At 38.1% G+C, this 24,722-nt stretch overlaps 2 protein-coding genes and 2 pseudogenes across 2 annotated transcripts; 1 reads left to right on the top strand and 3 right to left on the bottom strand.

The window, feature by feature from the left end:
* Nucleotides 1-1,466: 1,466 nt before the first annotated feature.
* LOC127228152 (olfactory receptor 478) lies at nucleotides 1,467-2,411 on the top strand. The gene has a single exon (XM_051192627.1). It carries the CDS (start codon nucleotides 1,467-1,469, stop codon nucleotides 2,409-2,411), a length of 945 nt encoding a protein of 314 aa, XP_051048584.1.
* Nucleotides 2,412-3,899: 1,488 nt separating this feature from the next.
* LOC127228119 (nocturnin-like) lies at nucleotides 3,900-5,152 on the bottom strand (annotated as a pseudogene).
* Nucleotides 5,153-10,279: 5,127 nt separating this feature from the next.
* LOC127228173 (olfactory receptor 477) lies at nucleotides 10,280-11,218 on the bottom strand. Its single transcript, XM_051192649.1, has one exon. The coding sequence runs from the start codon at nucleotides 11,210-11,212 to the stop codon at nucleotides 10,280-10,282; it is 933 nt and encodes a 310-aa protein (XP_051048606.1). The 5' UTR covers nucleotides 11,213-11,218.
* Nucleotides 11,219-15,606: 4,388 nt separating this feature from the next.
* LOC127228125 (histone PARylation factor 1-like) lies at nucleotides 15,607-16,675 on the bottom strand (annotated as a pseudogene).
* Nucleotides 16,676-24,722: the final 8,047 nt, after the last annotated feature.

Below are 24,722 nucleotides of genomic sequence, written 5' to 3'. Positions count from 1 at the left end.
AATTCCCACCTCTCACTGAAGTTTATTCAAAAGTGTTCCCTGCTGAGAGAGGAGAGCCAATTTTCATTAAGGGTGTGATCCTATACACCAATTGACACCTACATACATACACAGGATTTTATGGGAAACACAAGATATCTTGAAGGGTTTTTTAAAAAATAACACAAAGTTGGGTGTATAAGAAGAGGCAATGTTGATATGGAAGAAGTTGGGTAAATACAATCATAAAAATTCTCAAATAATTAATGAAAATAATTATTTTAAAAGTTAAAGATAGCAAATGAAAGAAAGCCATTGCTATCCTTTTGTATATGCAGCTGAGTACTTGCTAATCTGAAGTGCTGATATACACACGAAATTGTTAGTCTGTCAGATAATTTGTTACATTTCTTGTAATTAACAAATAAAAGTGTACTTGCACTTAAACAAAAATAAGAAGGAAGATTTACTGGATCCTTGAAGATTATTTGTATTTGTGAGAAAAACATTTCTCAACAGTCACTGGAGACTGTAATAATGGTCCCCGGTGTGTTTCAAGTCAACTTTGACTCTCTAGACTCATCAGAGAGACTCTCTAATGAAAACAATAAAAGACAGTTTAGAGCTGTATAATCATAACAACTTTGGGTTTCTGTCTGAAATCTGGATTGATTCTCATTTTTATGAGGTGAGATTTAGGTTTTTGTGAATCAGTCTGGTTTATTGATTTCCCTTTGCTATTTGAGAATATGTATATGTACCTTTCAAAATTGTTTCTTATTTAATGGACAGATATTGTAAACCATAACTAAGAACCTTTTTATGCACTGGCCATCAGAACTGAAAAATCTAACCTATTTTCTTTCCATTTACAAAATACCCAACTCTATTGTAACTGCTAATTAATTTCAATGGAGGAAAAGCTACAAAATGAATAAACCAAAATCAACCTAGAGATTTGCATTCTTATTACTACATAAACAATCTTAGGTAAATTATTGGACATTTTCCAAATTAGCTTCCTCACCAATAAGTTATGAATAATAAAAATACTTAAACAATTTCATGGATGTTTGACTAGAATTAAATATAAAATGGTAATTCTAATAAGCATTGCATAAATGTTAGTTACTACTCAAGCTCCAGTGTCCCATCCTAGACATTGTTTATTTTTGCTATACCAAGACATTTTAAATATTCTTAAAAGTTTCATTTTTTAATTCTTACAACTAATGCATATTTATGAAAACACACATTGCTTGAAGTATAATTCCTGTTGTTTTAGCTAAAACAGGTTTTAAACTATAGAGTTCATTACATACAAATACATAATCATTGGAACATAATTCTAAGTACAAAATAAAACAAAACTCTAATAATAATCTGTTTGTAATACCTTCCATGAACTAATGAGAATAATATATTTATAAAACCCTTCCTGTAATATCTCTATCACAACCTTGTTTTGGCAGCAGCTACACTATCCCATGGCTTTCCTGGAGGATGGAAACCACACTGCAGTGACAGAGTTCATTTTATTGGGCTTAACAAATGACCCAGTCCTTAGGGTCATTCTATTCTTCATCTTCCTGTGCATCTACCTGGTGACTGTGTCTGGGAACCTCAGCACCATCCTTCTCATCAGAGTCTCTTCCCAACTCCATCACCCCATGTACTTTTTTCTAAGTCACTTGGCTTTTGCTGATATAGGCTACTCATCTTCTGTCACACCCAACATGCTTTTCAACTTCCTGGTGGAGAGAAACACAATCTCCTATGTTGGCTGTGCCATCCAGCTTGGTTCAGTTGTCTTCTTTGGATCAACTGAGTGTTTCATTTTGGCTGCCATGGCTTATGATCGCTTCATGGCAATCTGCAACCCACTGCTTTATTCAATCAAAATGTCCACACAAGTCTGTGTCCAGTTGCTCCTAGTTGGTTACATAGGTGGTTTTCTTAACACTTGGTCTTTTACTATATGTTTCTATTCATTAGGCTTCTGTGGATCCAATAGAGTCAATCACTTTTTCTGTGATTTTGCCCCATTAGTAGAACTGTCCTGTTCTGATGTCAGTGTCTCTGCAGTTGTTCCATCATTCACAGCTGGATCCATCATTGTGGTGACAGTGTTTGTAATTGCTGTCTCCTACATCTACATCCTCTTCACCATCCTGAAGATGCGCTCCACTGAGGGCCGCCAAAAGGCCTTCTCCACCTGCACCTCCCACCTCACTGCAGTCACTCTGTTCTATGGGACCATCACATTCATTTATGTGATGCCCAAGTCCAGCTACTCCACAGACCAGAACAAGGTGGTGTCTGTGTTCTACATGGTGGTGATCCCCATGTTGAATCCACTCATCTACAGCCTGAGAAATAATGAGATTAAGGGTGCTCTGAAGAAACAGTTAGGCAGAAAAATATTTTCTTAAAGACATCTGTTATTCTGTGGGACACAAACTCTAAGATTAAATCTTTATTTTCTTTTGTACCCTTAAATATGCTGACATTTTTCACTCTCTCAAGACTGCTTCACATGAAGTAACTCTGCCTATGGTGTGCTTATCTCTTCAACTAGGAAATATCAAGTCACAGAAATTAACACATCCATCATCTCACTCCTTTTGTGTGAGAAATATTTGCAACCTACTCTTCAAGCAAATTTATAACATATAATAAAATATGATTAACTATCTCTTACTGTTCAGGAGGTCAACAAACATTCATTTTATATATGCATCTTTGTTCTCTTTAACCTGTGTATTCCATTGTCCATATCTCTTGCCTGATAATCAATGATGTGATCTTTCTGTGAGTTTGAAATTTTAAAATTTCCACAGGTAACTGAGATTCTGAAATATTTTTCTCTCTGCATATGGATTATTTTCAATAGCACAAAGGTCTCAAATTCCATCCATAATACTGCAGGTAAAAAAAAAAAAAAAACTCTCTTGATGCTGAATAAGCGTGTGTGTGTGTGTGTGTGTGTGTGTGTCTGTGTGTGTGTGTGTGTGTGTGTGTGTAAAAGAGAGAGAGAGAAAGGGAGGGAGAGGGAGAGACAGACAGACAGAGACAGAGAGAGAAGCAGAGAGACAGAAAGAGAGGCAGAGAAAGATACAGAGAGACAGAGAGCGACAGAGAGTGCACACAGGCTCTAATTTATATATATATATATATATATATATATATTCATCACTGACAGTCACTTAAGTTGTTTCTGTGTCTTGACTATCTTGAATGAAATTGATGTGGTAAATGAGATATCCTCAATGTGTGTGTGGCTGACTTAATTTCATTTAGATGTATACTCATTAAAGGAATTGCTACACCACATTCTTAGGACATATGGAGGTTCTACTTTTGCTTTTTCAAAACTTCCATACAGTCCACATAATGACCTTGCCAATTATGAGTGTAGCAACAGTGTGCTTTGTTTTCCCTACCTATTCTCATCAAAACTTGTTGTTGTTTGTCTCTTCTTTGAGGTGTCAAATTTGATTCCCACTTTCATGCTTATAAAAGAACTGTACAATAGTCACATTCCAGCTTCCATTCCACAAGATATTTGGACAAGAGAAGGAAGTACAGAGAATCAATAGTGGAAAACTTGCAGCTTGGTCAAGAATGAGTATGCTACCATAGTAACAGGTATTTCACTATTTTTATGTACTTAAAAACACAAACAAAAAACAACTTCCAATAAGTAATTTAATGCCCTTAAACGATGGAAAATTAACAATACAAGCCAAAACTGGAGTGCAAATATTCTTTTTGCTGCAGGTTTTAATTGGAAAGGTTTGTGAACAAATTCTTTTTCCGAGGGCATGCTGGAAACCATGGAGAGTGAAGTGGCAGAAACTGGGTGTCTTGTCGTTTTTCAGGCAACCAAAACATCCCTGGTTAAGACGCTCATGATTAATATGATGCAGTATTTATAAAAGTTCATTAGGCTCCTCATTAAAGCTGAAGTCACACACTAGTGACAGGTGGTCTGAGGGATAATGAAAGGACAGGAGCCGGTTGGGCCCAATCTGTTCTTCAGTGAGCAGATCCAAAGCAGATGTGACACTCAGAGCATGTCTGGAGTACCAGATGTAGTCCAGGGTGTGGCGACACTCCCCTGAGGTGCGGATCTTCCAGGTCGTGTATGGAGGCTCAGACTGTCCATCAGGACTCAGCAGTTTGTAGGCGCTGTTGAGATTGAGGCTGGAGGAAGCGAAGTGTTTGTAGACCTCTTCAGTTGGCTCTGCATTGAAGTCCCCACAGACAATGAGGGGAATCTTGGCTTCTTGTGTGATGTCCTGGAGGTTCTGGAGAAGGTCGCAGCCCTGAGCTGATCGAAACCTCTCCCAGCCAGTGTGTGCTTTTAAGTGGGTGACAACAACACAGAATTGTCGGCCTGATTCCTTGCACTCCAGGGTCTGTGCGATGGCAACCTGATTGGTTTTTAGGGTCATGGCTGTCAGCCTAATATTGGTGCTGCTGATGAGCTTGAAACGGTTTTGAATAAAAAATAAAGCACAGCCATCTGGTCCATTGTTATGTTCAACATCGAGACATGGGGACCAGGGCTTGGGAAAAAATGTGCCTTGGTAGCCCAGTCTACTGAGGAGTGGATGTAAGGTGTCAAAATAATGGTCCACTTCTTGGAGGCACAATATATCGGGTTGGTAAGCCAAGATTTCCTCCAGAATAAGGCATTTCCTTTCTTCCCACTTGAGTGCTTCAACAGGACACTGTACAAAGTTATCTTTGCCTTCTCCAAGAGCTTGGGCAAGGATGTTCCACTGCATGACTCTAATGTAAGGGTGGTTACTGGGGCAATCTCTCCTTAGGGCCACAAAATCCCTCTGGTATCGAGGTGGACGAGTGTGCAGAACAGCTCTGCATTCCTCGAGAAGTTCCTTAGGATCAATGGGTTCCAGATGTTCTGGGTCAGCTGACACCAAATACTCCGGGTGCTGAGTGTCTTGGTGAGAGCACTGTAGAGCCTACTCGTGCCGTTTCCCATGGAACTCACTGTTCCGGGCTGCGACCTCCCGGTGCCCGAAGCCGCTGCCTGCAGTCAAGCACCCAGACCTGAGCACCGGCGGGCTGGCGCAAGCGAGCGGCACAGGCCGGGGGCGTCCCTGAGCAGCAGGGCTGAGCAGAGCCACTGTGGGCTCTTATACATGCTGGTCAGGCCGGGGGCGTCCCTGAGCAGCAGGGCTGAGCAGAGCCACTGTGGGCTCTTATACATGCTGGTCGCCGCCCCTCTGCCCGGCGAGCCTGGCCGAGCGGAGCAGGGGTGGGCGAGGGACCAGAGCGCTGCTGCGCCCTCCTGGGACCCGGGAGCAGAGCCATGAGGGAGGCAGACGCTGCGGCAGCAGCGGCTCACTCACAAGGTGTATTCTAAGAGATTCATATAAAGTCCCTCATAGAAGCGGGAAGGGACAAGTCCCCCAGAGCACAGGGAAAGTGGGGGGGGGGGCAGCAAATGGAGAGAGAAGTAGGAGAAAATGAGGGGGAGGAAAGGAAAACACGTGCAACCAGGAAGATTGAGCCTGGTTAGGAATAGAAGACAGGAAAGAGAGAGAGAGAGAGAGAGAGAGAGAGAGAGAGAGAGAGAGAGAGAGAGAGAGAGAGAGAGAGAGAGAGACATAAAAGAGGGAGCCAATATTGGTTTGAAGATAAAATTGAACACAAAGAAAGGTCGAGAGAACTACAAGACTGCTCCCAACTAACAATTTGAGCTTCCGTGGAAAGGCTATCATAAATGCCCTTCCGGAGAGTGAGATCAACAACTAACTTCTCCATGGAGCCCTCAACTAATGCCTGTTGGAAACAGGATCAAACACCCATACATAAACACTGAGTCAAACTAGAACCCAGATGCAGATGGAGAGGACAAGACCAGGTGGCAGAAACACATACAGACAGCTTACCTGAACAAGGAGGAGCTAAGGGCCACTAGACTGATAGCTGGGAAGCCAGCATGGGACTGACTCAGGCCCCCCTGAATGTGGGTCTCAGCCAGAAGGACTGAGCAGTCTAAGGGACCTCAGACAGTGGAGCCAGGATGTATCCCTGGTGCACAAAAGGACTTTGCGAACATATCCCCCATGGAGGGATAACTGCCTTAATCTAGAGACAGGAGAGAAGCCCTAGTCCCTACTTCACATGACCTGTCAGACCTACATGAACCCAACTGGATGGCATTCCCCTACATATGGAATTGGGGTGGGTAGATGGGAGGGGAGGGTGGTTAGAGTGCATGTGAGAGGGCAGACAGGGTAAAAGGGAGGGAGGGAAGGAGGGAGGGAACTGGGATCGACATGTAAAATAATAAATTAAATTAAAAAAAATGTTTTGACTCCAAAATTTAAGTTGAAGGACAAGTTACTGGGGAAAAGGATTTCTATTTTTGTTTCCACAGAAAATGAAAAGATGTGGATTCCTCCCAGACTAATGTGGTTTGATCAAGCCAGACCGCCTGAAACAGAGTACCAGGTGATCCTACATTCAAAACAGCTGGACAAAGCAGCCTTACAGACTACAGCCAGGATTTCTGAATCTTCTTGGAATCCCCCATGACAGCGCCCCTTACCAGCAGGAAGTATTTTGGAAAGAACGACGCCCAAATTCCCAAATATTGTCTATAAATGTTTGTTATGTTTGTTTTCATTTAAATGGACTTTGTTATATAAAATAAATTTTAAAAAATTAAAAAAATCAAAAATAAATAAATATAAGTATGAAAAAAAAAACAATTTGAGCAATAACAGAAAGGCTACCATAAATGCCCTTTCCTGATAATGAGATTGATGACTAACTTATTTACCACCATAGAGTGCTAATCTAGTAGCTTATGGAAACAGATGCAGACACCCACAGCTAAACACTGAGCTGAACTAGAATCCAGATGCAGAGAGGGAGAACAAGACCAGGCTACAGAAACCCACAGAGACAGCTGGCCTGAACAAGGAAGAGCTAATGGACCCCCTAGACCGACTCAAACCCGATGAACATGGGTCTCAGTTAGAAGGCCTGGGCAGTCTAAGAGACCTCTGACAGTGGAACCAGGATGTATCCCTGGTACACAAAAGGACTTTAGGAGCACATTCCATATGGAGGGATATTCCCTTAATCTATAGGCAAGAGGGAGGGCCTAGTCCTTACTCCAAATGACTTGACAGATTTAGATGACCCCTCTGGAAGGCATCACCCTACATACGAAGTGAGGGGAGCAAAAGAGGGTAGCTGGGGAGGGGGGCATGGGAGGTTGGGAGAGAGGTAGGGAGAAGGAATTGAGATCAATATGTAAAATAAAAAAATAAAATTTAAAAAAGAGGAGAGTGCTTACATAGAATTATGATGGGATTTTATAAGTAGATTTGTTCTATTTGCTTTTATATGTATATGGAGGCTGAGTATTCTATAGAATGGATAATTGAATGTCCCTACATATAGTTGAGATGAGGATATGTGTCTGCATACATCATGTAAGAAAAGGAGCTTTCATCAAACATGATAAAGCCTTGGGAGCCACTGCTGTTGGTCCCTTTGAGAAAATATTTCTTCAGATTGTTATACAGAAATGTCTTATGGAACCAAGTGGCTCATTAAGGTCTTACTGTCCCTCCCTGGTGGATGTACATAGACTGTGTTGTTATTTCCAACATTCATCCCTTGTATACTAAAAGTGAAAATAATGTGTGTTTCCCAATTGGGTATTCAATGTACAGAACAAGTATCTTACATGCTTCAGGAGAGTTAGTACATCAGAATGTACTTCCTGATACCTTTCAAATTGAAAAGGAGTACTATATTTTGAAAAGAACAGGAAGTAATGAACTGATTACTTTCACTTGGTCTTCATTTTACTGAAGAGGACTAAAATTATTCCAGAATTCAGTAAATTAATGAGAAGAATTGAGCCTTTTTTTTTTTTTTTTTTTTTTTTTTTTTTTTTTATTTTTGGTGTCTTGGATATTTTTCTTCTCGCCTCATAGTAGAGCAACTTAGGAATCTATTCTGAGGCATCTAAGCACCAGCATTCCATTGAGACAGTAAGCAAGAACCAAGTACATGAAATGTCTGAATCATTTGCCCTTGATACCACCTACATTAAATGTCTTGAGGACTCATCATTTCCTCATCTCTTTGGACTAGTTCCAGGAGGTCAAGCATCTGAATGTGCTTTACTTTGTTGTACACAGTAGTTGTCTGGCCATACAATTAATGTTCTTCAACATAAAGTCATCAGAATATTTTTCTTCACTTACAGGCTGACCCATTGAAATAGGCCTTTATATGGCTCTTTAAATCAGAATCGCCCTACCTCAATTGTATTCAAAAACAATATGGAGGGATACACATATTTTGACCATAGTGGCTTCGTCCTTATTTCCTATGCAATTTGAGTCCTATTTCTTAAAGCAAACATTGTTCTACAATCCTGATTAAGAAAAAGGGTCCCCTCTTGTGGTCTATAGCATCTCTTCATTCTTATCCATATTATATGTGTAAATGAACAAATGCTTCTAGAAACACATGACTTCTATATAGTATATTAATTATTTTAGGTAAGACAATGGTTTAATTCTTTCCACATCAGCATGAAACATGGCATTTAACAAATGCTGGGATCATGTTAAATAGTTGTGTCTCCAACAACACTTCCAATAATAGCCCACGGAGGTCTGTATCCCTCATTGTGCAAGGTACTTAACTGGAGGAGAAAGAATATTGATGTATTCACAGAGATTTTCTTTGTGACTGTAGCTTTGTTCTCATTTGACAGTAGAAAGAATGCCTTCTTAATAATCAGAGGACAGCTGCATGGTTTTTAGTAACCCTGTGTTACAAGTCCTTTCCATAAATTGTCTAATGTTTAGTATGCATTTACACTAAATAAATATTAAGATATGAAAAGTTTAAATGCTGGGATAGTGTTGTTATAATTTTTACTTACGTCTGTTAGTTTTCATTTGTTCTGTATTCTCCTCTGACAAATATTGCACTCTACAGTTTCACTTAGTAAACCATAAACATTTTCCTTTTATAGTTTATGAAATATTATTACCAAACCTAGATACCTCTAGTCCTATTGTCCTGAGAAATAGAGTTCTAAATTTTGCTTTAAAAGGTAATAAATGGTAACCTAAGTCTGGGGTTTCCATGTGAAAGCCACTTTTACCTTACTTTTCTGAGCTCATAATAATGTGATTGTATCAGTCAAAATAAGCACTTGCTGCAAAAAAAAAAATGTGCAGTGGAACTTATAACATCATTTCTAGTTTTGGGGGGCTCAATGTGTTTTTTTAATACTAATTTCTTCATCAACCCATATTACTGTTGAAGCAATAATCAAAATACTTTGACTGAATTGGTCGTCTAGATTGTTACATATATGTCAGAAGTCTGGTTTTGATGTGTAGTGAAATATGGCTAGAATGCTAGTCAAATTTGTACAAGTGTATTATCAAGACTTTATACCCCCCTAAATAGGAATTAAACCAGCTTTCCTAGGTCTAACCTGCTTATGTTGTAAATAAACTACACATTGATTACAAAGCTAATTGTCCCCAAAGATTGGTATATTAACTGAGGCTTTATTACCTAGAACAAATCTTGTGTATCATAACAGTGCCACAACATTACAGTTATCATGGTGTAATATGGGTCAAGTGCATGGGAAACATAACCAGATAAATTGAATGGACACCCATGTTGGATGGAGAATAGAAACAGAGGGAATGGCTCTCCATCTCTCTGGAGAAACTGCTTGATTTCTCCAAGGCTTGATTTTTCTCATCTGTAAGTTGAGTATAATTTAAAATGCCAGCCTAATAGGCTTATTATAAAAAAAACTAAATATAAAGCCATAGACTATTAGTGACTAAGTCTCTAAATTTTATTATCAATCTCTGCTCCATCATGATTATATGGTTGATCAACATTTATTTTTATATGTCCAGAAAATTTTGCAAATTAAAAAATTATGGTGCCACTTTATTTTATTTCTGACAAAATAAGTGGTTTCATATATAATTTAGTTATAACAGATGCTTAGAACACCAAGCACAAATTGTTGTGTTCTACATAAACTAAACAAACACCTTGACATATGCCAGAGTCCCATAACAGTAATAATTATTGCTGTATTATAACTGGACAGATTTCAAGGTGTCTTCTTGGCTATGTGCAAGTATATAAATGTGATAGTTAATGCAGAAGAATAGGGTTTTAACTTAAATATTCAGTTGAGCGGCACATGATAGTTACTAAAACAGGCATACACAAGTAAAATTGTTATAGTCTATGGATATATTCTGATGGTGGTCTTTCTCAGAGCCTTCTTTATATCTTTGTTCCTCAAACTGTAAATGAGAGGGTTAAGCATGGGGATCACCACTGTATAGAACACAGATACTATCTTGTTTTGTTCAGTAGAGTAGTTGGACTTTGGCATCACATAAATGAAGGTAATGGTTCCATAGTAGAGAGTGACTGCAGTGAGGTGGGAGGTACAGGTGGAGAAGGCCTTGTGGCGGCCCTCAGTGGAGCGCATCTTCAGGATGGTGATGAGGATGTAGATGTAGGAGATGGCTATGACAAACACTGTGATCACAATGATAGATCCAGCAGAGATAGAGGGTATAATTCCAATAATGGAAACATCTGAGCAAGAAAGTTTCAACACAGCAGGGAAATCACAGAAAAAGTGGTCTATCTGATTTGGTCCACAGAAGGACAAACTCAGCAGACAACCAGTAAATGTCAATGAATTCACACAGCCACCTACATAGGAAACCCCAACTAAGAGAATGCAGATCTTTGGGGTCATATGTGTGGAGTAAAGCAAGGGTGAGCAGATGGCCACATATCGGTCATAGGCCATGGCAGCCAGGAGGAAGCACTCAACTGTTCCAAATGTTACTGCGATGCCGAATTGGGTTTCACAGGCAGCCACAGAGAGTACTGTTCCATATCCAAGTAACCCTGTAAGCATTATAGGTGTGATTGATGTGGAAAACCCAATGTCCACAAAAGCCAAGTGGCTAAGAAACAGATACATGGGAATATGAAGCTGGGGAAAGCTTCTTATTAAAATGATGATGCTGATATTGCCCACTAAAGTAACAGCATATATTCCTAGAAATATCATAAAGAGGATGACACACAGTGTGGGATTCTCTGTTAACCCCAAAAGAATGAACTCTGTCACAGTGGTATTGTTTGGAGCATCCATATCAAGTGTCAAATATCTCTGTTAAGGGAAATGAGAAATCCATTTCTTTAAGTTTTTTGATACTTCGTATAATTTTCTTTTATTATTTCACAGATCTAATAGTAATCCCTTCCTTTGACTAAATTATAAGTATCTGTGGCTTTAAGAATTGGGCATTGTGTTTCTTCCTCTTTGAATACAATGGTAATTGTTAAGTTTCACCCTACTATTTTAGCTATCTTCTTCTCTTTATGTAACACACATACAAGATATCCTCAAGCCTTGACTTCAAAGATCCTTCTCTCAAGATTCAGGTCTATAGTTTCAATGATCTCTTGAAAGCCTCCTTATACACCAGTAAATTAGAAATTCTATAAACCCTTCAAACTTTGTGTTCTTCAAACCCTCCACCAATATTTTATATGTGTTTGTTTTTACATATATGATTATTTTGCTCATATGTATGTCTGTATGTATACTAGATGTATGACTTATGCCCACGGACACCAGAAGATGGCATTAGATTTCCTGAAAGTGAAGTTATGAACTATTGTAAGCCATCATATGGGTTCTGAGAATTGAATTCAAGTATACTTAAGAACAACTAGTACTCTTAACTTCTGAGCTATCTCTCCAAGCCCCCACCCCAGTCAGCTCATTCAACCACAATCTCCTGCCTGCAACTTGGTAGAATTACTGGCCATCTTCCTCATATTGTACTCCATCTAGTAAAATCCCATTGCTTTTTCCATAATTTATTATCAGTTTTCCTTTCATCTAATTATTCTATTCTCTGTGTACCTACTTGGCTTAAGTTTCTAATCATTTTTATTCTGTATTCTTTCTGCTTATTTACCTTAATTTTCTGTAATAGTTTATAATAATATGACATGACTTCTTTCTAATAAAAAGCAGATATTGCCAAAATCTAATTCTTTTGATTTTTTTCAGATCTTCATGGTGAACTATAACCACATTTACACAATACTCAATATCCTTTCTGACATCTCTCTGAATTTAACTGTTTGTCAGCATCTTTCCATGTCATTCTCACACTAACCCAGAAGTCCATCAATATCCCAGACGGTTAACCTCAGCTTTCAAGAATATTTCCTTTACAAAGCCTTCTCTGACTCATAAGGATGAACTAAATTTACTTCCTTTGTAGACATCTGCTTCTACAGATATCCAAGGTGCCACTGTGTACACTGGGCCATGGTTTATGACTTGCTTGCTTTTCATTTTCCTCAATTAAAACATGTTCCCCTCAATAACTTTTACTTTTGTCTTAAAAATACAGAGTATTTGGGCAGAAAAATGTGCTAAAGTTTTTGGGTTAGTATATGCATGGTTAACATGGTAACTAAGTTCTGACAAACCAGGCATTAACATAATTCATGTTCCCTGACCAGAAAACCAGCCTTCAATGGAATATGTTCAAAACAATATAAATAATATCATATTTGCCTAATTTTTAAATAAAAGTTATATAACAATGATGTAGAAAACAGTTGACAATTCCTTTGAAAAGTAGAGCCTATCATACATTTCCATAAATAGATATTATTACATCTGTTTCAATGTACTTTTTAATATGTTAATATGCATTTTAGAAAATTGTATAGCGAGATAGAGAAAGACCTGTCTTTTCCAGACAAGGTCTTGCTATGCTTAGACTAGCCCTGGATCTTCTCAACCTTGAGATAATTCTGCTTCAATATGAGGTTACAGACATGTGTCACCCTGCCTGGTTTAGATATATTTAGATAGTCTCGTGCTTAGTTTTATCTGAAGGCAACAATTTGAAAACAGTGTGTTCTGGGCTTTGTGGTAAGTTCACCACTAAGATTTAAATGGTGAAAATACTAAGGCAAATTTTTCTTTATTGATCATTGATGGGTTGTGTTGTTGGCTCATTTTGATTGAAGGTGTTAATATTCTTCATCTCCCTAAACATGGTATAATACTCATATAAGCTTTATAGTCTGCCTACAATAACATCAGTTCTGGAGGAGTTAAACATTTACCAGATATAGTGCTACCAGTATTAAATGTCTTTTAAATGCATTGATTCTTTTGCTTGTTTTCAATTCCCTCAGAGTAAGTAAACATGCCATCCCTCTTTTGGTGCAACTGATCACCTGACTTGATGAACTGAGAGGTTCAGTGATTCAATAGCTGAGGACCTACAGCTCATTCAAGAATGCCCTGTCTCTTCTTCATGGATCTTCCTGTTTAAATTACTACTGTAACAGATTATTGCATTTGCTGTTAGCTCTATCACTTGCAATTGTTCACCATATGTTTAATAGTCCAAATCTTCAACTTTCTATATAAAATCATTGAAATGTTTGAAGCTGTCAAACCTCCATTGCTTTCCCTTTTTTAATAGAAAGAACTCCAAGTTCATTTTTCTATCCTGCCTACAGCATGGTTTCCAGCTCCCTTGAAGTCTTCTTCAGACTGAACATACTTGGGGCTGGAGAACAGACCAATCACCCAGCCTTTCTACTCTTTGCCTGCTGACTTAAGCAGAGTTTCAAGCAACCATGATCTCATTCTGACTCACACTAGCCATTTGCACTGACTGCCAAATTTGAAGTGGAGGCACAGAAGACAGACACAGGGGTCATCTATATTAAATTACATGTGACACTTAAACTCTTTAGTGCTCACCATATTTTTAACTTGGACAATGAGAGAAATCAGCGTAGCTTTGTTGTGAAATTAAAGGAAGTGTTATCTGTGAAATGGCAGGGGTCTTTAGTCACACATAAGGGTTAAGCATTTCTTTATTTAATAAAGTAAAATGAAGTTTTGGTAGCTTTACATTACTTAGTGTTTCTATGACTATAGTTTTGCTTTAAAATGTGATAGCTTTACCAGAAATCCAAAAATAAGACAAGAGTTGCAGTAATTATGTGTCCTCAGTTCTAAATTCTGCTATTGAAATGTTTTATATATAGACTATTTTTTGCTTCTATATTCCTCTCCAATGGACACTTAATATCTAGGATTCTCAACTGTCTTTCATGCCAATCAGCCTGGATCCAGAAAGCTGACCACTCAAATATCTTCTCCCTCAAAGGATCACAGTGTTGGGAAATAGAGGAGATACAATAGTGAACCTTACCTAGTTGGAAGCAAGTTGCTGCTTATGGTTTCCTCTCCTTGTCTCAGTTCCTGAAGTCCAGCATCAACAGCGGTTGCCACAGACCATCCATATAGTACCCACATGCCTTAGGAATACTGGCCTACATATGCTAGGAAAGCACTTCACAATGCCTCTTAGTGAGGACATAGTTTTCACAGAGGTCAAGAGATCAAGAGTACTTTCCTAATTTTCAATTAATTCTTGAGTTATTTAAAAAATCCATCCTAATAAAGTCCATCAGTCTTTCACTTATCATTTAGAGTCAATACAGACACTCAAACCCGAAGAGGACTTTAGAGAACATTTAGATCTGAACACTCTGCAATGTGAACCATTAGTGCACTCACTGGTCAAGTATTATAGCCACACATAGACAGAAAAGATAAGGTTGGGAGTCTTTGTGTGCAGGTTAATAGATGGGAGGAAAGGCTCTAATAAAACAAGGCAAATCTTTAGTGATTAATGCTGCTTGCATCTTAAGAGAAAGTTCATCTGTTTTTTATACAGAAATGGCTTATGGAACCAGGTGGTTCATTAAGTCCCGGCTTGCCATCCCCAGGTGAGTCCCACATGCCATAGAATCCAATGGAATGCTTTTGTAATCGTTAACTGAAAATGAAAGAGACAACACTTGTCTTCCCAGAAGAATATCTGACATTGAGTGTAATAATTTGTCTGTTTAGTTTTGGGTAATGTGGTGATATTACTTTCCAATTAATAAATTTTGAAACAAATTTAAAAGGGGTCTCGATATAGAAGACTAGAATAGTAGTGAATGAAATTGGCACTTGGATTCATTGCCCATTTTGCTGAAGAAGTAGAAAAATGATTCTAGAGTTTTGTAGACATAGAACTAACTTTTTAAAAATGTGTTTGGACCTCTTTCTCACTGTTGCTCAGTAGAATAACTCCCTCAAGATACCTGAGTATGTACAATGCATTGAGTCATGAGTCAATAAAGCCATTTGCAATCAGAAAAGGTGGTTCCTCCAGTTTGATCCCTCACTTAAGATTTCTTCCCCTATTTGGTGTCTTTCCTGATTCTGTAAGAATTTAAAGGTTTTTTTTTTTTTTTACCATTTCTGCAGGGGAAACATTGAGTTTTTTTATATGAATTACATTGAATCTGAAGATTTCTTTGCAGAGTATGGCTATTTTAATAGTTTGAATTCTTCCAGTGCAATGTCTGTCTTTACATTTTTTTATATTATGAAAACTTTTAATAAATGTTTCTATTATTTATTTATTCCTTAAAAACAAAGCCCCATCTGACAGTCCCACTTTAAGACACTGCACCGACAAAGCAACTCACTCATCCTGCAAGCTGATCTATGTTCTCTGTACTTCTGCTTGCCAGATGATCTTCAATAATTTTTACAAACAGATCTCTCTTCAACAGATTATACGCAAGAGGTAAAAGCTTTCTGAAAAAAATAAGAGCCATAACAAAAGAGGTCATTCCTAATTCAAGCCCCATGCCATAATCACATTCATCATTAGCACAAAAGTCATCTTTTCCTAAATGGGAGCAAACACTTTTATTCTCTCCTCATCACTTACAGCCTCCAAAATTGCCTTGCAGATTTGTTTAAGGTCAGCATCTGTCTCAGGGAGCTCTCTATAGCCAACATCATTTTTATCTACAGGAACAACCAAGCCTGTACCATGAAAAGTCTTTGCACAACTTTCTTATCTCTCTGTCTCTTCTTTCATGGTTCTCTGCTCCAGCAAGTATCCTAGTTTTTCTGGCTGCTTCTTTTGAGTTTTTCATCTATGTTTTTCAAAATGCTAGTTTTCTTTCTATCTGTTACTTCTTTAAGTTTTTCAACAAAAATACCTTGATGGCAGGAAACACATTGTCTCCATTTTGAATAATTATATATTTTTTCTTTGCTTCATTTGTACCAACATATACAGGAAGTTCATCAGGAGAATCCCTGAAATACCCCATGTGGTACTGAGTTTAATTATCTCCAGTAATAATGGTCTGGAACTCAGGAGGGTCATAGTAAAATCTCCAGTGAAGATTACAGTTCAAGCCTGTGGATTTTGTCTTCATTTTATGTTTCCCAGCAAGGATATCATAGAGACCCACTAACCGAAGTCCAAGGCTTATCAGCTGGCTTTTCAGGATCAAGGTCTTTACAGAACTTCCAGAAATGATAGAAATCTTCAGGCAGGGAAAGCTTGTAAAATAAATCTTCGATGTCTTTTCAAAGGTCGCTGGGGAAATCAGCTTCACAGGATTTTTACTTTTTCTTCATTTGAACTGGCTTCTCACACTGCAGCTCCGGCCCACCCGGCCTGCACTTCCCTCCACCGCCGACCATCCTGCAGCAGCAGCAGCAATTTACAGCGGATTTTTGGGTTGGTTTTTTTTTGTTTGTTTGTTTGTTTGTTTGTTTTTTGTTGCTTTTTCCCTTACTTTCTTTCATTAATCTCTTACAGTTTTCAGTAGAGAGATTGTTACATCCTTCACTGATTTCTTGATAGTCTTTCTGACTGGAAATGTGGAAATCACACAACCAAAATTTCCTAATCTCATGGAGTCAAAAATGCACCTCCAATGTTCTCATAGACTAACAGAACTGTTTAATCACAAGATAAGTGCCACTGGACAGGAGCTATAGCTCAACACTTTAGAACATTTACTGCTCTTCCAGAGAAACAAGTTTGGTTTCCAGTACTCATTTCTAGCAACTCACAACCACCAGTAACTCCAGCTCCAGGGAATCTAACACACTTCTCTGTCTAAAACAGGCACATGGACACATAAGGCATACATACACTCACACATATGCATTCACATAGATTAAAATGAATGTTTTAAAACTATAGAAGGTCCAGAGCCACGCTTGGTAGCCCACACCTATTATGCACGTACTTGAAAGGTCTATGGAAAATAATTCCTGTGAGTTAAAGGCCATTCTATAGAACATTCCACCCGACACAAAAGAACATACCTTCTTCTCAGCATCCCATGGAACCTACTCTAAATTGACCACATACTTAGTCACAAAGCAAATCTCAACAGATACCAAAAAAATTAGGACAACCCACTATATCTTAAAGTTAGAATTCAAGAACAACACAAATTCTAGAAAGCCTACAAACTCATGGAAACCGAATATTGCCCAACTGAAATACCACTGGATCGAAGAAGAAATAAAGAAAGAAATTAAATATTTCCAAGAATTCAATGAAAATGAATGTACAACATACCCAAACTTATGGGCCACTATAAAAGCAGTACTAAAATGAAAGTTCATAACACTAAATGCCTACATAAAAATGTTGGAGAAACCCCACAGAGTGAATTAACAGAACACCTGGAAGCTCTAGAACAAAAAGAAACAAACTCACCAAGTGGAGTAGATGACAAGAAATAATCAAAATCGAGGGCTGAAATCAATTAAATAGAAACAAAGAAAATAATAGAAAGAGAACTACCGGCCAATATCCATCATGAAAATTGATGCATAAATACTCAAAAAATACTGGCAATCTGAATATAAGAACACATCAGAAAGAAAGAAAAGTCATCCACCATAACCAAGTAGACTTCATCCCAGAGATGCAGGGATTATTCAACATATGAAAATATGTCAATGTAATCTACCATATAAACAAACTAAAAGGGAAAACACACACATACACACACACAAATGAACATCTCATTAGCTGCTCAAAAAGCCTCTGACAAAATCATGATAAATGTCTCGAAGAGATCAGGAATACTAAAGAATATACCTAAACATAATAAAAAAGCAATATACGTCAAGCTGACAGCCAAAATCAAATTAAATGAAGAGAAACTCAAAGCAATTTCACTAAAATCAGAAACAAGACAAGGCTGTACACTCTCTCCATATCTATTTAACACAGTACTCAAAGTTATAGCTAGAGCAATAAGATAATAAAAGGAGATCAAAGGGATACAATTTGGAAAAGAAGAAGTCAAACTATTGCCATTAGCAGATGATATGATAGTATACATAAGTGACCCCAAAAACTGTACTCAGGAACTCCTGCAGCTTACATACACCTCAGTAATGTGGCAGGATACAAGACTAACTCAAAAAAAAAAAAAAATCAGTAGCCCTTCTATATATGAATGATGAATTGGGTGAAAATAAAACCACAAAGATATCACTCTTTACAATAGATACAAATATAAAAATATCTTGGGGTAACTCTAACCAAACAAGTGAAAGGCCTGTATAACAAGAGCTTTAAGTCCCTCCCCCCCAAAAAAAAGACATTTAAGAGGATATCAGAAAATGGAAAGACCTCACATGCTCTTGGATTACTAGGATCAACATAATAAAAATGGCAATCCTACCAAAAGCAATCTATAGATTCAATGCAACCCCCATCAAAATCCCAACACAACTCTTCACAGACCTTGATATTCAACTTCATATAGAAAAACAAAAAATTCAAGATACCTGAAACAATCCTGTACAATACATGAATTCCTAAAACTGTCACCATCCCTGACTTTCAGCTTGACTATAGAGCTAAAGAATAAAAACAGCTTGGTATTGGCATAAAAATCGACAAGTGGATCAATGGAATAGAGTTTAAGACCCAGGCATAAATCCACACACCAGATTTTTGACAAAGAAGCCAAAATGATACAATGGAAAAAGAAAAACATCTTTAACAAATGGTGCTGGTATAACTGGATGTCAACATGCAGAAGATTGCAAATGGATCCATATTTATCACCACGCACAAAACTAGAATCCAAGTGGATCAAGGACCTCAACATCAATCCAGCTTCATTGAACCTGATAGAAGAGAAAGTAGGAAGTAGCCTTGAACACATTGGCACAGGAAACCACTTCCTAAAATAACAGCAGTAGCACAGACACTGAAAGCTGCAATCAATAAATGGGACCTTTTGAAACTGAGAAGCTTCTGTAAGGCAAAGAACACTATCAATAATACAAAATGAAAGCCTACAGAATGGAAAACAACCTTCACCAAACTCACATCTGATAGAGGGTTGATAAATAACCCAACTGAAAAAATAGGGCACAGAACTAAACAGATAGTTCTCACCAGAAGAATGTCAAATGGCCAAAAGACATTTAAGGAAGTGTTCAACATTCATAATCATCAGAGAAATGCAAATCAAAATAAGTCTGAGATACCATCTTACACCTGCCAGAATAGCTAAGAACAAAAATACTGAAGGAAGCTTATCTTGGAGAGGAAATGGAGTCAGGAAAACATTTCCCCACTTCTGGAGGGAGAGCAAACTTGCACAGCCACTTTGGAAACCAGTATGGTAGGTAGTTTCTAAGAAAATTGGGACTCAATCCACCTTAAGACCAAGCAATACCACTATTGAGTAAATACCCAAAGGATGCTCAATCATACCACAAGGACACCTGCTCAACAGTGTTCATAACAGCATTATTTACAATAGCCAGGCCTAGATGCCTCTGAACTGAAGAAATGATAAGGAAAATGTGGTACATTTATTTACACAATGAAGTACTACTCGACTGTCAAAAAATGATGATTGCATGGAATTTGCATGCAAATTGGTAGAACGAGGAAAAAACATCCTGAGTGAGATAACTTAAAGTCAGAAACATAAACATGGTATGTATACACCTGTAAGTGAATATTAGATGTAAAACAAAGGATAACAAGACTACAATCCACAGTCCCAGAGAAGTTAGGTAACAAGAGGACCCTAAGAGGGTCACATAAATCACCCTAAGAAAAGCAATTAGATAAAATCTAATGAATAAACTGGAGAAGAGAGTGATAATGGAAACAGGAGGTAGATGAGAACATGAGGGAACAGGGCATTTGAAGGGGAAAGAAAGGCAGTGGAAGAGCAATGAATATCTTAGTAGAGAGGGTCACTATGTGGTTATGGAGAAACCAGGTACTAGGATAATTTCCAAGAATCTACAGGATGATCCTAGCTAAGACTTTTAGCAATAGTGGAGAGTATGCCCAAACTGACCTACCACTGTAATCATATTGGTGGATACCTCAACTATCATCACAGAGCTTTCAACCAGTAATTGGTGGAACCAGATACAGAGATCCACAACCAAGAACCAGGCTGAGCTCTAGGAATTCAGTCAAAGAGAGGGAGGAGGAAATATATGAGTGAGGGAAGTCATGATCATGGTGAAAAATCTGCAGAGACATCTGAACCAAGCATGTGAAAACTCATCAACTCTATACATACAACTGTGGAAACTCCAAGGGACAAAACTAGGCCCTCCATATATGGGACACAGTTGTAAAGTTTGGGCTATCTGGGGCCCTGAAAGTATGACCAGGAAGTAGGACACAAACATGATACATGAACTAGCTTGTTGGAGCCCACTCCCTGTGGTGGGATGCCATGTTCAGCCTTAGTGCATGTGAGAGGGGATTGGCCCTGCACCAACCTAATGTGTCAGACTTTGTTGACTCCTCATGGGAGCCCTTACCTGTGAGGAGAAATAGACTGGGGTGGGCTGGGGGAAGTGATGGAGGTGGGAGGATGGGGTAGGAGTAAGGATTGTGATTGAAATGTAAAATGAAATTTAATAGAATAAATTATAAAAAATGACAAACTAAAAAAAAATCAAAGAAAATACTAAACACTTTTATGTTATAGACAACTAACTATTTTCTATCTTGTTGGAATTTATAAATATCTCTAACTTCTTGTGTCTTTAATCCCATTTCACTAAGGAAAAGCAAGTGAATTCTAAGTTTTATTTTCCAATAACCTAGCAAAATTCTTCTCCTTACCAGTATTGTGATGTATTGGTGATCATGTTAGTTAAAGCAGGTATTTTTTTATGAGTTGTAATTTGTCCATTGATCTATATGAACAAAACTAATACTACTGCATAGAGAGTAACAGTAGCACACAAATTTTAAAATGTTCTTTATAACTCTGTAAATATGAATGTTTACATCATGCCAAATACTCTATTTTAAATGTGTATGCAAATATGACCAGAACTCAAGTCTTGTGACTATATTATCAAGACCCTATTTCCTAAAAAAAAAAAAAAAAAAAAAAAAAAAAAAAAAAACAGAAATTGTACTGTTTTTGAGACTTATACTTACTCTTGGATATGTATAACCTTGGTTATGTTTCCATAATATTTGTTAGAAACATTGACTCAATACACTAATTTATGGTTGGTAACTCTGAACACATCCTCTGTACAATAACTGTGATGACTTCATTAGACAGGTCATGGTGGAGTATATGTTAAATGCATGGTGCAAAGAGTCAGTACTGGATCCACGTTCCTTCATAAAAACTATTCTATTTCTCCAAGACATCACAGTGGCCATGTCAGACAAGCAGCAGGTAGCAACTGAAGTTCAAGGTATCAGCCCACCAGAATGAATCCCCCTGATGGGTTACTCTTGGTTAGGCAAGACTCTGAGACCACAGAACTCAGAATGTCTTTTGCTTCTGCTATACCTTTACATGTTTTTTGCTGCTATCTTTCTCTGGTATCTGGCATGGTGTGAATGGATGTGGGGAGTGGAAGGGATAAGCTAAACTTAAAGGCCTTGTTTTTAATAATTTACATTGGGGGAAATTGTAAGTTCACATTTAATTTTTATTATTTCTATTAGAAAGAAATAAAGGGACAAGACTCTCACTCAGCCCTGCCCCCAGTTTAGCAGCCATGACAGGTTTCATAAAAGATATATAGGCCTCTAATTCAGCACACAACACAAAGAAACTACAGATCCCCTAGCCTCCCAGAGCCTAGAGCCAAAACCGAACACAAAGAAAATCCAGACCCTACCAGCACCTCCTAGGTGCTTGGTTCCTGGGAACTGTTTGGCCCCAAAAGAAACTCCAGGGGAGACCAACCCCCCCCCCGTATCCTCCAGGATACAGTTCTGAAAACTATTGGTATCTATGAACAATAGCCACCTATAAGTAACAAGACAAAGCCATAAAAACCACAGAATATTCCCTCTCAGTACTGACCAGTGGAAATACTTGGTACACAGGTACTTCATGCCAAAATATGACTTTGAGAATTTCCCCTAATTGTTCCCCAAATGTCAACCAATCAGAAACCAACCTGTACCAACTGATGTAATCCTGTGACTTTTGCCTTTAAAAACCTGGCAGTACACAGGGAACCCACTTCCTCTGGTGGCTGCTGCATCAGCCAGCTAGACAAGTCCCTGTCATGATTGGATGAAAAATAAACCTTATGCATTTGTATCAGTGGGTCTGTCTCCCTGGTGGTCTTTGGGGATCATCACAACTTGGACACAACAGGATACCTCAACTTCATGTAATGCAGTGTGTTTATCTCATGGAAACATCCAATTCTGATGAACATTTTTACCTGTGGCCTATCATGAAGATGATCCCTCCATAAATTGTACTTTCTAATTAATAATAATAATGTTAGCTTATGCAGAGTTTTTATAAATAAAATAAATACAAGGAACTATTAAAGAACCAGGGTCTGTAACTTTCACCTAAGGAGCTGCATTAATTGTAGTTCAAGTTAATGATTAAGAAAAACAATTACTGGTTGAAGGATATACATTCATCCAGTATCTGATGGAAGCAGATGCAGAGATCCACAGCCAAGCACCAGGATGAGCTCCAGGAGTCCAGTCAAAGAGGATGAGGGATCATATGATCAAGGGTGTCAGTGCCCATAAAGATGCTTCTACTCCATCTTGGCTCAATGACAGAGTTCAAAACTGTCTTCAGTAAGTCATAAGACCTAAAGGTTAAAGGTGTGGCTACAGTAGCATGTTCAATTTTGGCCTTGGGTATCATATTCTAAATAACAACAGACCTGGTCTGAAGTGTGGTTACCCCTGACCCTCAAGGCCAGGTAACAAGAAGTTGAATCTAAGGTGTGATTACTGAATCCTTGGAGAAAAGAGGAAGAAGAGTCTGTTTGTTCTATATGCATGATACCATGTTCCCCTTTTTTGTTAAGGTATATAAGAGTAGTGAAAAATAAACTCATGGCATATTCAGTATTGACTGATTTGCCCTCCTTGTTTTATTTCTGTGTCTTCGGTTTTTCCTTTAATGTCTTATCCAGCCTTTCTTTAATCCACACTCCCCCTTTCAGGTATGAACCTCAGGCTGCTTGGCTGGCTCTGACTGCAGCCCCCAAAGACAGCCCTCTACACAAAGGGGAACAAGATCATGAGAGGGAAACCCACAGGGATAGCTGATCCAAACTCATGGGAGCTCACAGACTCTAGACCAACAAATGGTGAGCCTGAATGGGAATGAACTAGGCCTTCTGCATGTGGATGACAGTTATGTGGATTAGTCTGTTTGTGGGGCCCCTGGCAGTGGGACCAGGTCTATCTCTAGTACATGAGCTGGCCTTTGGACCCAATTTCTTATGGTGGGATGCCTTGATGTAAAGGTGAGAGGCTTGATCCTGCCTCAACTTGATTTGCCAGGCTTTGTAGACTTCCCATGGGAGGGTTTACCCTTTCTGAGGAGTGGCTAGGGATGGGGGTAGGAGGAATGGGAGGAGGGGAGGGAGGGGTAACTGTGGTTGGCATGTAAAAATGAATAAAATTTTTTTAAAGAAAAAAATAAAAACAATTGAGTCCCAGGACCCAAGCTGGATCAAACTCTTCTTCTTAACTTTGAAAGATGAAGTCACAGGTTTCTGGGTGCATCATTAGCTGAAACAAAGCTCTATAATAACTTCAGGTTAGATCAGATATTTGGCATTCGCTTCAAGATGGAAAAAACAGAAAATAATCTAAAGTTCACAAGGACACATAGCTGAGTTATAGATTCATTAGGTTAGGAACAAAAATACATAGGATCCCAATTGTTGCTAGCTTAAGTACTCTCCTTTCTAAGTTTTATTGGTGCCCATTATTGGCCTCAATCTACTGATATAAGAAACTATTAATGAGTGGTTATGTTCCCAAAGACTTAAATCATAGCTGACTAATTATTTTTCATATATATAAGTTTAGGTTTATGATTTCTTTAAGATAAGATTACCTTTCAAGATACATAGTAAAGTGATTGCTTCTTTTTTATAACCACGATATACAGCCTGCTAACAAAAGACTTGGTTGAGAAGAAATGTTTTCTGCTTCCTTGTATTTTGTTAATCCATAACAAGTTACTTAGATGTCAGTGGATGTAGGTTATCAAGGTGACTTTGTTTTTAATCATGTAGGGGAGATGAAAAACTTGTATTCATTGTAATCATTCTCTTAAAACATAAAATGTAACCACATTGTAATTTCTATGTTTCCTGACAGATTTTGTTAGGTTACATAAGCAATAGAAAAATGTACACAACAGGAGAAAAATAGAGAATACACAAGGAAACCATCAAGAGAGTGTGTAAGTATCTTTTT

Source organism: Phodopus roborovskii, unplaced genomic scaffold, assembly GCF_943737965.1.
Source record: "Phodopus roborovskii unplaced genomic scaffold, PHOROB, whole genome shotgun sequence".
Lineage (NCBI taxonomy): Eukaryota > Metazoa > Chordata > Mammalia > Rodentia > Cricetidae > Phodopus > Phodopus roborovskii.
Note: the sequence above shows the minus strand (reverse complement) of the source record. Positions and strands in the feature narration are given on the sequence as shown.